The sequence below is a fragment of the Leptodactylus fuscus genome, chromosome 4, assembly GCF_031893055.1.
Source record: "Leptodactylus fuscus isolate aLepFus1 chromosome 4, aLepFus1.hap2, whole genome shotgun sequence".
NCBI lineage: Eukaryota > Metazoa > Chordata > Amphibia > Anura > Leptodactylidae > Leptodactylus > Leptodactylus fuscus.
In genome coordinates this window covers 85,883,952-85,896,479 of record NC_134268.1, presented here as the reverse complement: position 1 = coordinate 85,896,479, position 12,528 = coordinate 85,883,952, and the positions used below count along the sequence as shown (strand labels likewise).

General features: G+C 41.6%; 2 protein-coding genes across 2 annotated transcripts in view; one reads left to right on the top strand and one right to left on the bottom strand.

Moving 5' to 3' along the window:
• WRNIP1 (WRN helicase interacting protein 1) overlaps positions 1-12,528 on the top strand; it is a 59,791-nt gene that overhangs the window by 6,998 nt on the left and 40,265 nt on the right. The window contains exon 2 of the mRNA XM_075270754.1: positions 10,703-10,894. Coding sequence (XP_075126855.1) covers positions 10,703-10,894 — 192 coding nt within the window. The remainder of the gene's footprint in view (positions 1-10,702; positions 10,895-12,528) is intronic.
• The window catches only part of MYLK4 (myosin light chain kinase family member 4), a 123,166-nt gene that overhangs the window by 110,193 nt on the left and 445 nt on the right, over positions 1-12,528 (bottom strand). The window lies entirely within an intron of this gene.

The window sequence follows — 12,528 nt, the reverse complement described above, 5'->3', positions numbered from 1 at the left end:
TTATAAGTGAACTTTTCTAAAGAGAACCTGTCACATGGTTAATGCAGTCCAGTCTGCAGGCCTCATGAGGTCAGCATCCGGAGACGAGCAGTTTGATATATAGTTTTGTGATAGAAGATTCAGTAGAACTTTTATTCATTTATAGCTCTGCTCATTGTGCCTCGGGAGTCATTTGGATGGTCCTACTCAGTCATTGCCAACTATCTCTCTGTGAACACTCAGTCAGAAAAGGCTGTCAGTCAAAGAGTAGGACCGCCACTGGGCACCTAAACCTAGAATGAGCAGGAATCGCACTGAACAAATGATAAATTTAAATGGAGCTTCTCTAACAAAACCGCAGTATATATCAATCTTTTCAGCTGCCTTTGCTCTGTAACATGCAGATTGTACTGTCTTTTCTTTGTGACATTGAGACCTGTCTCTGGATTTATTCTATCAGCTACTACCTAGTAATAATAGATCACTGAGAGATGATTGTCAGGAATATTGCATATATACTGTATGTGTAATATTTAGTTTTCCCTTTAAAATATGTAACTTGACAAGTGACTCCCTAGAAGCCTTTCATGGTGAGGGAGCAGTGTCACTTGCCATTTAGCAGATAAGTGCGAATATTTATTGTTGGCCCTTTCTCTGCAATGTATCCATCCCCAGCTGCTGCTTTAGTGTCAAGCACCCTTACATTCCTGTGGTTCATCAAATCATTTTTGAGGTTGAAAGGACTCTGATGACGAGGGAGACAGAAGTCCCACGTAACCCAGATTAAATAAAGACAGGTGGCAGAGTCAGTTTTGAGGACAGGGAAGAGATCGTGTTAAAACAGACGGATGAATATGGTATCACTTCAGAATTTACGTTTGACACATGCATATCATAACCATGATAAGATGTAAACAGTGTTTTTAGCCTGTTGTATTTTTTTGTTGTTTTAACTTTGGACAGGTATACAGTGCTATTGTGCTCATGCTGAATATGCAACTGTTGTATCTATGCTTTATAGCAGTTCAAGTTCCCTTTTTTTCCACCAAGGATGGTATGTTAGAATCATATAGATTATTAAAATATGATCCTTAGGCTGATGCTCCACGTTGCAGAAACAGGGCTTATTTTGTTGGTTTTTTTTGAGCCAAAACCAGGAGTGGATTGAGCAAAAGTTAGAAGTAAAAGCGCTTCGTATATATTTCCCATTTCTTCTGTAGCCATTCTTGGCTTGGGCTCAAAAAAACGCAACAAAATAAGCTGCATTTGCCCCATGTTGCGGAAATGCAGATTGTTGCAGATTATTATTATTATTATTATTATTTTTTATACCTTAAGCCAAGAATGGCTACAAAAGGAATGGGAAATACATAGGAAGTTTGTATACTTCTCCCTTCTGCTCAGTCCACTCCTGTCTTTGGCTCAAAAAACTGCAAAAAAAAAAGCAGCGTTTCTGCAATGTGGAGCCTTAGGCTAAGGCCCCACTGGGCGTAAACGCAGCAAAAAAAACGCAGAGAAAATGTTGCGTTTTCTGCCTCTGAAAAAAAATTGTGGCGTTTTACAGCACTTGCAAAATGAATGGGATTCATGCGAATCCCATTCCCAGTTTGCGGAAAAAGTCGCAGTGCGGACACGCTGCGATTTCCAAAACAGTTGCGGTTTTGAAAATTGCAGCATGTCAATTATATCTACAGAAACGCCGGCGGCTTTCCCATAGATATAATTGTAACAGAAAGTCCGCGGAGGAAAACTCCGTGAACTTTCTGTTCAAAGCGCAGCGGGAAGAATCGCAAACGTTCACGGCCCGTGGGGCCTTAGCCTCAACCAAGCAAAATAGTGAGTTTTTGTCTGCGGATTTTGATGCTTTTCTGTGGCGTTTCTGCAACACTTTTAACATGCTGCGTTTTTGCTGAAGTTTTCACACTCTCCATAGAAATCTATGGAGGGCAAAACTCAGCATCTCCACAACTATAATTGACTTGCTGCTTTTTTCAAAAACACGTAAGTTTTTGAAAAACGCAGCTTTTCTGCAGTGTTTTTTTTCCCGCAGTGTGGGGCTAGGATTAGACAAAATTACATTCACTATGCTGGTACTGTAAAACGCAGCGTTTTTTTTCACTGCGTTTCCGCAATGCCCAAAAACGCTGCATTTCCGCCCAGTGGGGCCTTAGCCTTAAACAGGTTTTCTCATCTCAGGGTTTCAGCTGCCCTTCTGTTTGCTCTCCCCTCTACTTCCTGGTTTTCAGCGCAGTCTATCAGTGTGCTCTATGCTTGTTTCTAAATTGTCGATGTCTCTTGATTCACATACTCATATACCAGGCACTCATCAAAAAACTGTTCTAGCCCTTATCAGTGCTGAGCAACTGATAGCAATATGCAGAGAGAAGGAGAGAAGAGAATATAGGTGGCCAGGAGCAGGTCCTGAGTTCATTCAACCACTAGTGCTAGATAAAGAGTGGTGGACTGTAACCTATGCAACAAGCTGCAAACACGGAAGGGACAAAGTGGGACATGCTGGGTTCACACCAGCGTTCGGGTCTCCGTTATCAGATTTCCGTTTTCTGCATGCATAAGACGGAAACTTGTCATGTTGAGTCTAGCCGTGAGCGCTGGTGAGCGTTTTATGCTCTCCGCGGCGAAACCGTTTTTTTTTAAACTGGACACAAAGTCCTGCATGTCCGACTCTGTGTCCGGTTAAAAAAAAAAAAAAAAAACGGTTTTGCCGCGGAGAGCATAAAACGCTCACCGACGCTCACGGCCTGACACTTTTCAAACCCATTCAAAGATGCCTGCAGGTCTCCGTTTCCTGCCCTGTTTTGTGCAGGAAACGGAAACCTGCAGAACTGAGTCCCAGGCGCAGATGTGAACGAGCCCTTAGTTAAGACTGGCATATTGAACTCTAGTTTTCATAATGTTGTTGCTGGTAGAAGAGCTGCCTGTTAAATACTGCACTCTGGAGTGTGTTTGAGCTGTAACCTATGCCAGTTTGTATGAGATTGGCATACATTCTATGAAATCTACCGCAACTCTCACTCCACTTTAACTTTCATGAAGGTGGCATGGGAGGCACAAAAACGGCAGTTGCAACACTTTTTGTAGCAATTAGTGTTTAATAAGTCATAAACTCGAAATTAAATATCTGGCATAAACTAAATAATAAATGTCCCCCACTGAGTAGTATGTGGCACATGGATCAAAATAGACAAAGCAATAATACTATTCATTGTCATGCATTGCAATAGTTCAAGGTCCCTAGGAGGTCTACTAATTACAGTAACAAAAAATAAATAATATTGAAATAAGAAATAAAAAATTAAATATATCAAAATAATCAAATATATATGTGTGTGTGTATATGTATATATATTTATATATAGAAATTAAAATATCAAAATAATATGAGTAAAACGTTCATCTGTCCTGCAAAAAAAAAGATGCTTTATGCATCCCTGTACATGTCAATATTAAAAAGCTACAGGTGTCAGAATATGGCAACTCCAAGAATTTTTTTTTTCAAAGTTGTGGATATTTTTAAGGGGTTGAAACGTAAAAAAAACCCCCACACACACTATATAAATTTGGTATCCTTGGAGGAATTGTAAAGACATATAGAATGCAGGTGACTTGCCACTTTACTGCAGAGTGAATTCTGCAAAAATTAAGCCTGTAAGAAAGTTACACAAACCCAATTCCACCCATTCTGACTTTTTTTTTTTCCAGCAATCCAAGACATTGTATGGTATATTAAAAGTTACCATTTATGAAGTATAATTTGTCCCACAATCATTAAGCCTTCATGTGAATCTGTGAACTGAAAAAATAAAGAGATGTGTAGTTTGGAAGGCAGGAAGTCAAACACCGAAAATCAAAAAAATGCTTGAATTGGGAAGGGGTTAAATATGATCCTGGAAATGGGACTATCCCTTTAAGATTTGCTCATAGAAATGGCAACTACAGAAGAGTTGTTGCTCGCAACTCCAATGGTAAGAACCATAGAGATGTACGTATGTACTCAGTTCACACTTTATATGGTAGCTTAGTTTTATCTGCAGAACTTTTTGTTTTTTGTTCAGTTTTTATTTTTATTACTTTACGTTTCTGAGCTGAATGTATCCTCTTTCCTTACTTGAACGTATACATTGATTTTCAGTCTCTCTCTCTTTTCACTTTTTTTTTCTGTGCTCAGAAACCAGCTTGCAAACTACATGATATATAGTTTTGTTTTTTTTCTTGTATAATGTCATGAATCTAAAAATAAGGAAGAACATTCTTATGAGACATCCATTTGCTCCTTGACACTGTATAAACTTACGCTAGGTTCACACCTGCGTTCAGCCCTCCGTTCTGAGCTTTCCATCTTCTACATGCAAGAAGACGGAAAGCACAGACTGGGTCCGGCCGTGAGTGGCGGTGAGCGTTTTATGCTCTCTGCCGCGAAACCGTTTTTTTAAAATCCGGACACAGAGTACTGCATGTCCGACCCTGTGTCCGGATTAAAAAACCAGGTTTCGTGGTGGAGAGCATAAAATGCTCACCGCCGCTCACGGCCGGACAGCTTTCTCACCCATTCAAATGAATGGGTAAGAAAGACTCCTGCAGGTTTCCGTATCCTGCTCTGTTTTATGCAGGAAACAGAAACCTGCATAATGGACACCTGGGCGCAGATGTGAACGAGCCCTTAAATGTAATTTCTGATATTGGGTCAATATTTGATAACTTGAGATTCTATTTGACTTTCTGCATCTAGAGATCCCGTTCTTTTTGGAAGCCATGCAGCAGCAGACGTAACTAACATTAGTTTGAGGCATGATCTGGCAGTGTTTATGATATTCCTCTAGTGTTTATTGCACATCATGCACTTGAATATAATATGTGGGAGTTATATAGCCAAGTTTCTTTTAACCCCTTAACGACCCGGCCTTTTTTCGTTTTCGCATTTTTGTTTTTTCCTCCCCACATTTCTAGAGCCCTATCTTTTTAATTTTTCAGTTCACAGCATGCGCCCTGTATGGAGAGAGCTCAGCAGCTGAACTCTCTCCATACATCCCCATGCGACCCAGGATGTACTATTACGCCCTGGGTAGTTAAGAGGTTAACTGTTTAAGGCCTGGTTCACATCTGCGTTCAGTATTTCATTCGGGGAGTCTGATTCCCGAACAGAATACCGAACACATTAAAAAGTGATGACCAGTCAAAGCACATGGACCCCATAGACTATAATGGGGTCCGTGTGTTTTCCTTGCGGTGTCCACACGAGTCATGCGGAGAGAAAGGTAGTATTTGAAGTACTTTTCTCTCTGCATGACTTGTGCGGGCATTATGAGGAAAACACATGGACCCCAAGCGGACTCCCCGAACAAAATACAGAATGCAGATATGAACCAGGCCTAAGCGAATCTTACTTATATGCTTTAAGAACTTGCCTATTGAAGTAAATATATTGTGCATTTAGGGTGAGTTCACACTGAGTATACGCCAGCGGCGTATAAAGCAGCGGCAAGCGGCGTATAAAGCAGTTCCCATTCATTTCTATGGGAGCAGGCATACGAACGCTCCCCATAGAAATGAATGGGCTGCTTTTTTCACTACGAGCGCTCCCATTGAAGTGAATGGAAAGTGCAGTTATAATGTGTCCCTCCAAATGTCCCACAGTATTAAGTCCCTCTCCTGGTGCCCCAGTATAAACTAGCAGAAACTAGAGGGGACATTAAACTGGGGCAGCTGGAGGCAGACATGTCCACCTCCATCTAGCCCCCATGGTTTAATATCCTCCTCCAGCTGCCCTTTTAATGTCACCCTCCATCTGCCCCCTAGTTTAATGTCTCCCCTCCATGTGCATTCAGTTTAACTGCCCCCCTACATCTGCCCCTAGTTCTCCCTCTTGTTCACACATGCTGTCTCTTCTCTCTTTATCATCCAGCAGCCCCCTTTGCCGGCAGCTTGCATCAAGCACACAGTTCTGTGTGGCTCCGCCCACTCACGAGTCATAGCCTATCCTGGTGATGGGCTGTGATGACATTATCACAGGTCCTTGAACATCTGTCCCCTAGTTTAATGTCCCCCCTCCATGTGCATTCAGTTTAACTGCCCCCCTACATCTGCCCCTAGTTCCCCCTCTTACTGACACATGCTGTCTCTTCTTTCTTTATCATCCAGCAGCCTCCATTGCCGGCAGCTTGCATCAAGCACACAGTCCTGTGTGGCTCCGCCCACTAACGAGTCATAGCCTATCCTGGTGGTAGGCTGTGATGACATCATCACAGGTCCTTGAACAAACTAGCTATGCGGGCTGGATGTGGCCCGGGAGCCGTACATTGCCCAGGTCTGGTCTAGACGCTACAGCGATGCCTCGGGTATATGCCATTCACTACATTGGCTGCCTATTCAATACAGAATACAATATAAACTTATCATCCTCATCCACAAGGCTCTCCATAATACTGTTCCTCCCTACATTTCCTCCCTCATATCTGTCTATTGCTCTCTGTTCACTCAATGACCTAACACTTACATCATCTATTATCAGAACCTCCCACGCTCGTATACAAGACTTCTCCTGAGTTGCACCACCTCTCTGGAATGCTCTATCCCAGACAATCAGATTAACTCCCAATTTCTACAGCTTCAAGCGCAAAGTAAAGACACATCTTTTCAGACAGGCACAATTCCTAATCTAAACCATTCTGCAGTTAAAATTCCTAAAACGAACCCTTCTCTGTTCATGCTTCCACATTATCCTACAGTATATGATGCCGTATCGGATTGTAACTTTATAAGTCCAGGCACCAGCTTTACATAAAAGGACACTGACTGGTGACTGCTCATACAGTTTTGTTTGTGTAATGACAGTAACCTCTATCACATAAATGACTTCTCTACTGTATAAGCAATGCTACCTCCGATGCCGGCCCTGCACCCTCATGTCACCTCCTCTATCTCATAGATTGTAAGCTCTTGTGAGCTGTGAAGTGACTACTGTATCTCTTTGTACTTGAACCCTACAAATTGTATGGTGCTGCGGAATATGTTGGTGCTATGTAAATAAAATGTATTATTAATTAGATACATAGCTGGTTGCATGTTCACTTTGAGAAATTTAGGAAAGTTTAGAAATGTTATTGTATAAATATGTTAGGTTCTATCGCCCTAAAGAGGTTTCCGCCGTGTGAACATACCCTTAGAGTCGGTGGTTGGGCCTACCAACTTCCCAGTTCTTCTTGAGACACATTCCACTTGAATGTAAATAAAAATATATAAATTTTGATGCACCCGAAATGTTCACTAACTTTTCAACAATCATTGCATAAATTCACCATTTAGTCAGAGAATGCCGCCTTCAACTTGTCTGGTTGTTTCCCTGCCCCCTTCCCCACTCTCTCTGATAAATCTGTCTTGCTAGAATACGGTGGACAGAAAGACTGTCAGAGGTATCATCAGATTACATAAAAGTATATGAAGTGGAGGGTTAGCATGAGCTAATTGAGTGAGGAGAGATGGGCTCAGAAGAGACTACAAGCAGCTAAATAGGAAGATTTCTATAACCTCCCCAGTGATTTATTCCCATCAATACAGGCCAGTGCTTATATATAATGTCCTGCATGATCTGAGTGAGTGTTACGGAGCAGATTCTTCTCTACCTTCAGTGTGTTGTCTGCAAATGCAGAGGGGAAAAGTGTCACAAATGCAAAATACAAGTCATATAAATGTCCAAAAATAGTGTTCTTTCTCAGATGAACTGTACTATTGATTTATGCAGAGTTTGTTGAAAGGTTAGGCACAACTTAAAGAGGACCTTTCACTGATTTGGGAACAGGCAGTTATATATACAGCTGGAAAGCTGACAGTGCGCTGAATTCAGCACAGTGTCGGCTTTCCCGATCTGTGCCCGGTGTAAAGCGCTATCGGTCCCGGTACCGTAGCTCTTTTCAGTCAGAAGCGCGTTTCTGACAGTCAGTCAGGTACGTCCTTCTCCACAGCAGAGCCTATTGCGCTGTACAGTGTGACCGGGGAGGAACTCCCCCTCCCCTCCTGATAATACTCGTCTGTGGACGAGCACTGTGAGCAGAGGGAGGGGGCGTTCCTCCCCCACTCACACTCTACAGTGCGATAGGCGCTGCTGTGGAGAAGGACGTACCTGACTGACTGTCAGGAACGCCCTTCTGACTGTAAAGAGCTATGGTACCGGCACTGATAGCGCTTTACCTGGGGCACAGATCGGGAAAGCCGACACTGCGCTGAATTCAGCGCACTGTCAGCTTTCCAGCAGTATATAGAACTGCCTGTGCCTAAACCATGAAAGGTCCTCTTTAAAGGGATTGTGCAGGTAAAAATGGACAACCCTTTTAACATTTAAATCAGATGGGGGCATTGAATAAAATTTAAAAAAATCATACTTGCCTGTCCCCAATGCTCCGGTGTGCTCCCGTGTGTCCGGGTTCTTCTGCTCCAGCGGTTTCTTCCATAGTTCTGCTGATTAGCCTCAGGAAGAGGACCTGTGATGTTACAGTTCATGGAAGAGACCCGCTGGAGCAGAAGAATCGGGATGCATGGGAGGACACCGGAGCGTCGGGGACAGGCGAGTAGGAATTTCTTTATTTTATTCAATGCCCCCTGGCTAATTTAAATGCTAAAAGCTAGTCCATTTTTACCCTTTAAAGATAAAAGCTTCTATCGCAGGAGCTGTTGGCAGAATAAAGATTGTTTGGGCAGTCTGTATCCTTTGAATTTATGATGTCATCAGAGTGTACCTTTATTAGCATTGCATTGATGATATACAGTGTACTGTTAAAGGGGTTTACCAGGCTTTATTATTCGTGACTTATACTTAGGAGAGGTCATCAATTAAAGATTAAGAGGCAGAGATTTGTTAGAAGAGGCAGTAACCTCTTCATTATTTACTAAGCATAGCACGGTACATTTGTGCAACAACTGTGTTTGATATCTCAACACAGTGCATTAACTTGATTGGGACTGAGCAGCGAACAGGTCATGTGACTGATGAGCACAACTTCATGAGCCTGAGAAGTGGAAACAGCACTCACAGATTTCAGCTGGCACTTCAGAAGGCCAATCCACAGGGTACCTGGTGTTGTCAGTTCATCATCAATTTAAAGTCCTGGAAAACCCATTTATTGGCATCTGTATTCTGTTGACTTCAAAGCCCTACAGAGTTGCGTTGTTAGGAATCAAAGAATATGGTACAATATTAGGGCAGAAGTCTACAATGACCGGGCCAGGGACCATTACCAGACCTCTCTAGGCTACTAGGTTTTGGCTGATGCTACTATCTGTGTGTAATACGCAGCAATACATGCAGCATAGGAGCATCGGCCGACACCTGGTAAGTGCCCATTTTTGGGAGCGATCTTCTGGTGTAGGCTCCACCAGCAGATCATTTTCTTCTTACCCGGTTACTAATACAGCACCCAGGGGCCAGGACCTATTCTTGCACACAGGATGTTTGCATCTTCTATTCTGCTCCCAGAACCTTTTCTATGATGCTGCTGGGATCAAGGAGCAGAATAGAAGATGAACACATTCTGTGTGCAAGATCAGGTCATGGCAGCTGCATTAGTAATCAGGTAAGTATAATGTAACTGTAATCATAGTAACTGAATATGGGGGGAGGGGAGGACTATTACCTATGGGAAGGCAATATTACAGTAATAGTGCCCCAAAGTTAATAACATTACTTGTTTGTGAGTTGGGACTATTACTTGGGGGGGGGGGGGGGGGGGCACTATTAGGGCACTTTGACAGTAATAGTGTCCCCTGAGAGATGCCCCCGCATGCCTTCACCCCCAATTGAGTGAGGGCCACAGCACTACTCATACTTTTATTAAGGGGGCTGTCCGTATCACCAATAAGTTATGGATGTTATGGAGAGAGAACTCTCTTAATAAAGTATAGGTAAATGTATAAATCTAATCATTTAAATATACAACTTATTGTGTATACTTATGAGCCGCCCAATTTTCCCAATTCTTCCCAACCACTAGACACCCTTCCTAAAGGGAAAATTGTCTTGCATGAAAGTGGTCCTTGGTACAAAAAATGATTGGGGACCACTGTGTTAGGTGACAAACACAATGACAGGCTTCAGTGGTGACCTTTTTTACAGTGGATAGACTGAGCACCTATCGAGAAAAGGCACTGGACTCGTGCACGCTGATTTGCATATTGGATAAAAGCTGTAACTCATTCTAAGTACATAAAGTTAAGTTTTTAAATTTGTTTCGGGCAACAATCCAGTGATGTCATCCGTTTAATGGTGATGAAAGTCACTGACAGACTCACTTTAATGTGTTAGATATTCTGCCTTACTATGCAACAAGAACATATAACATTGGGAAGAGGAGAACTGTAGGAGCCTTTTGGCCTGATGTCACATCATTGTCAGGGTAGATGCTGCCAGGCTGGTGTCACTCTGTTCATACAATTATTGGGGCATTGTAAATTGTGTATTTAAAACTTTTTTTTCTGGATCACTCCCTCTATTACTGGTTGTTGTCTAGACTGGTCAGTATCTTTTTATGTCAGTTTTTTTTTGATAATTTTTATTACACATCTTAATAACCTTTACCCCGCATTCACACAATTGAGTTTCAGTCATGAAACTCAGTCCATGTGTGGGCCGGATTTACCTAACACTGGGAACTGCCAACAGAATACTTGTCTTGTTTTAGTTTATTAACTTATATTGCTATGCTTTTGTCCTTTCTAGACGACATTGGCCCACATTATTGCCAAGAATACCAACAAAAACAACACACGGTTTGTAACACTATCTGCAACAAGTGCCGGCACCAATGATGTGCGCGAAGTCATCAAGCAAGCCCAAAATGAGCTTAAACTTTTTAAGAGAAAAACTATCCTTTTTGTGGATGAAATTCATCGGTTCAACAAGACCCAGCAGGTAAATCTTTGCTGAGCTGACCTTCAGGATATGCCATTGCTTTATGATCACTGAGGGCTCAACCTCTGCGACTGTCAATGAAGGTACTTCAGGTGCAGCAGATACCATACACTTTAATGGACCTGATCTGAAGTACATTACCCCATGGGTGGTTGTAGTACTTCTATGCATGAAAAAAACAAACCGGTGTGGGTCCCAGAAGTCAGGCCTCATCAATCACGAAGTGATAGGAGAGCTCTCAGTTGAAGATTAGACAAATCTAGAGGGGTTCAGGAGTCCAAAAAAAAGTAGATAAACTTCCTTCTAATATGAATATACCTTAAAATACAGAGCTGTCACACTAGACACTTCTTGTTCTTCAAAATGCATCTAAAATGTCTCCATAAGACATGTCTGCAGAATGTCCTGTTATTTTCCAGTGGGAGCACATGGGACTAGCCATTAAGAGTGAGGACTAAAGGAGAAATAAGAAGAGCAAAGATAGCGGAACAAAGTGTTCTACAACCTCATGACAGGTTGTCCTTATATGTAAGCAGAGGAATAGACTGGAGTGTTCTTGCACTTGCATGTTACTGAATTCAGGGCATGGTGCATATTTATTATTCCGCACCATTTTCTAAATATTGCGCCTCTTTGCCCAGATTTCTGTATGCATATTTTGCAGCAGATATCTGCTATGTCTTAACATACCCATCAATCAAGAGTGAGTTTGCTTTATGCTCATAAGATGTTTGCTCTCTTTCTTCAATTATAAGCCTTTGGTAATACCACCAGCTGAAGGCAATGATGTATCTTACTGCATAAGCAATTGCCCCTTGTTGGGTTGGTAGGTGGGGGTAAACATACTGTGAAATGTTTTTTATTTTATTTTATTTTTTTTTTCTACTGCGTACTTCTGTATAGGAAGAAGTAGTAGAGTAGTTGACAGTGGGACAAAAATGGAAGACTGACCAAGCATATGATAGCAATAGCCTTCAGTCTTGTACAATGTTGTTCTATAGCTACATAACAATGTGATCACCTTATATTGTGGGAAAGTACCATATGTAGGGATTCAGTATTCCCTCATTTATTTGCTTGCTATATTTGATCTGTTTTTGTCATAAATTACATGTTGCAAGTATGAGGGGGAGGATTCTTAGGTGTATGGATGGCCTGAGATTCTTAATACAGCATCTGTCACTTATTTCAGCACAACTGCATAATAATATTGAATTGCATAAGACTAAGAAGACTCAGCCGATAAAATCATCAATTGGTTAACAGCATATTGATACCTGTTTATTTCAAATTTGGGTCCTATTTTACCTTTCTTTTTGGTTCACAGCTCTTACAGCTTCCTTATATATAATTCTACTGTTTTGTAATCCAGAATTTGCTGATATAACAGAATCAAATGTGCTTTCTTTGGTTATGTAGCGGCCTTTGTGTACTAACTACACATTGAAACATCTAAGGAATCTTTCATCATTTTCCCTTTTTATTATAAAGTATAAATGCTGGTAAAGATCCAAGTTTAGGAAATGATCAGCCTTGTATGGAATCCCATAACCAGCTTTCTCTCAATTATGTGCCACAATTATCAGATAGTAAAAGCCAATAAATAAACGTGTAATATAAGCAGAGTCCTAGTG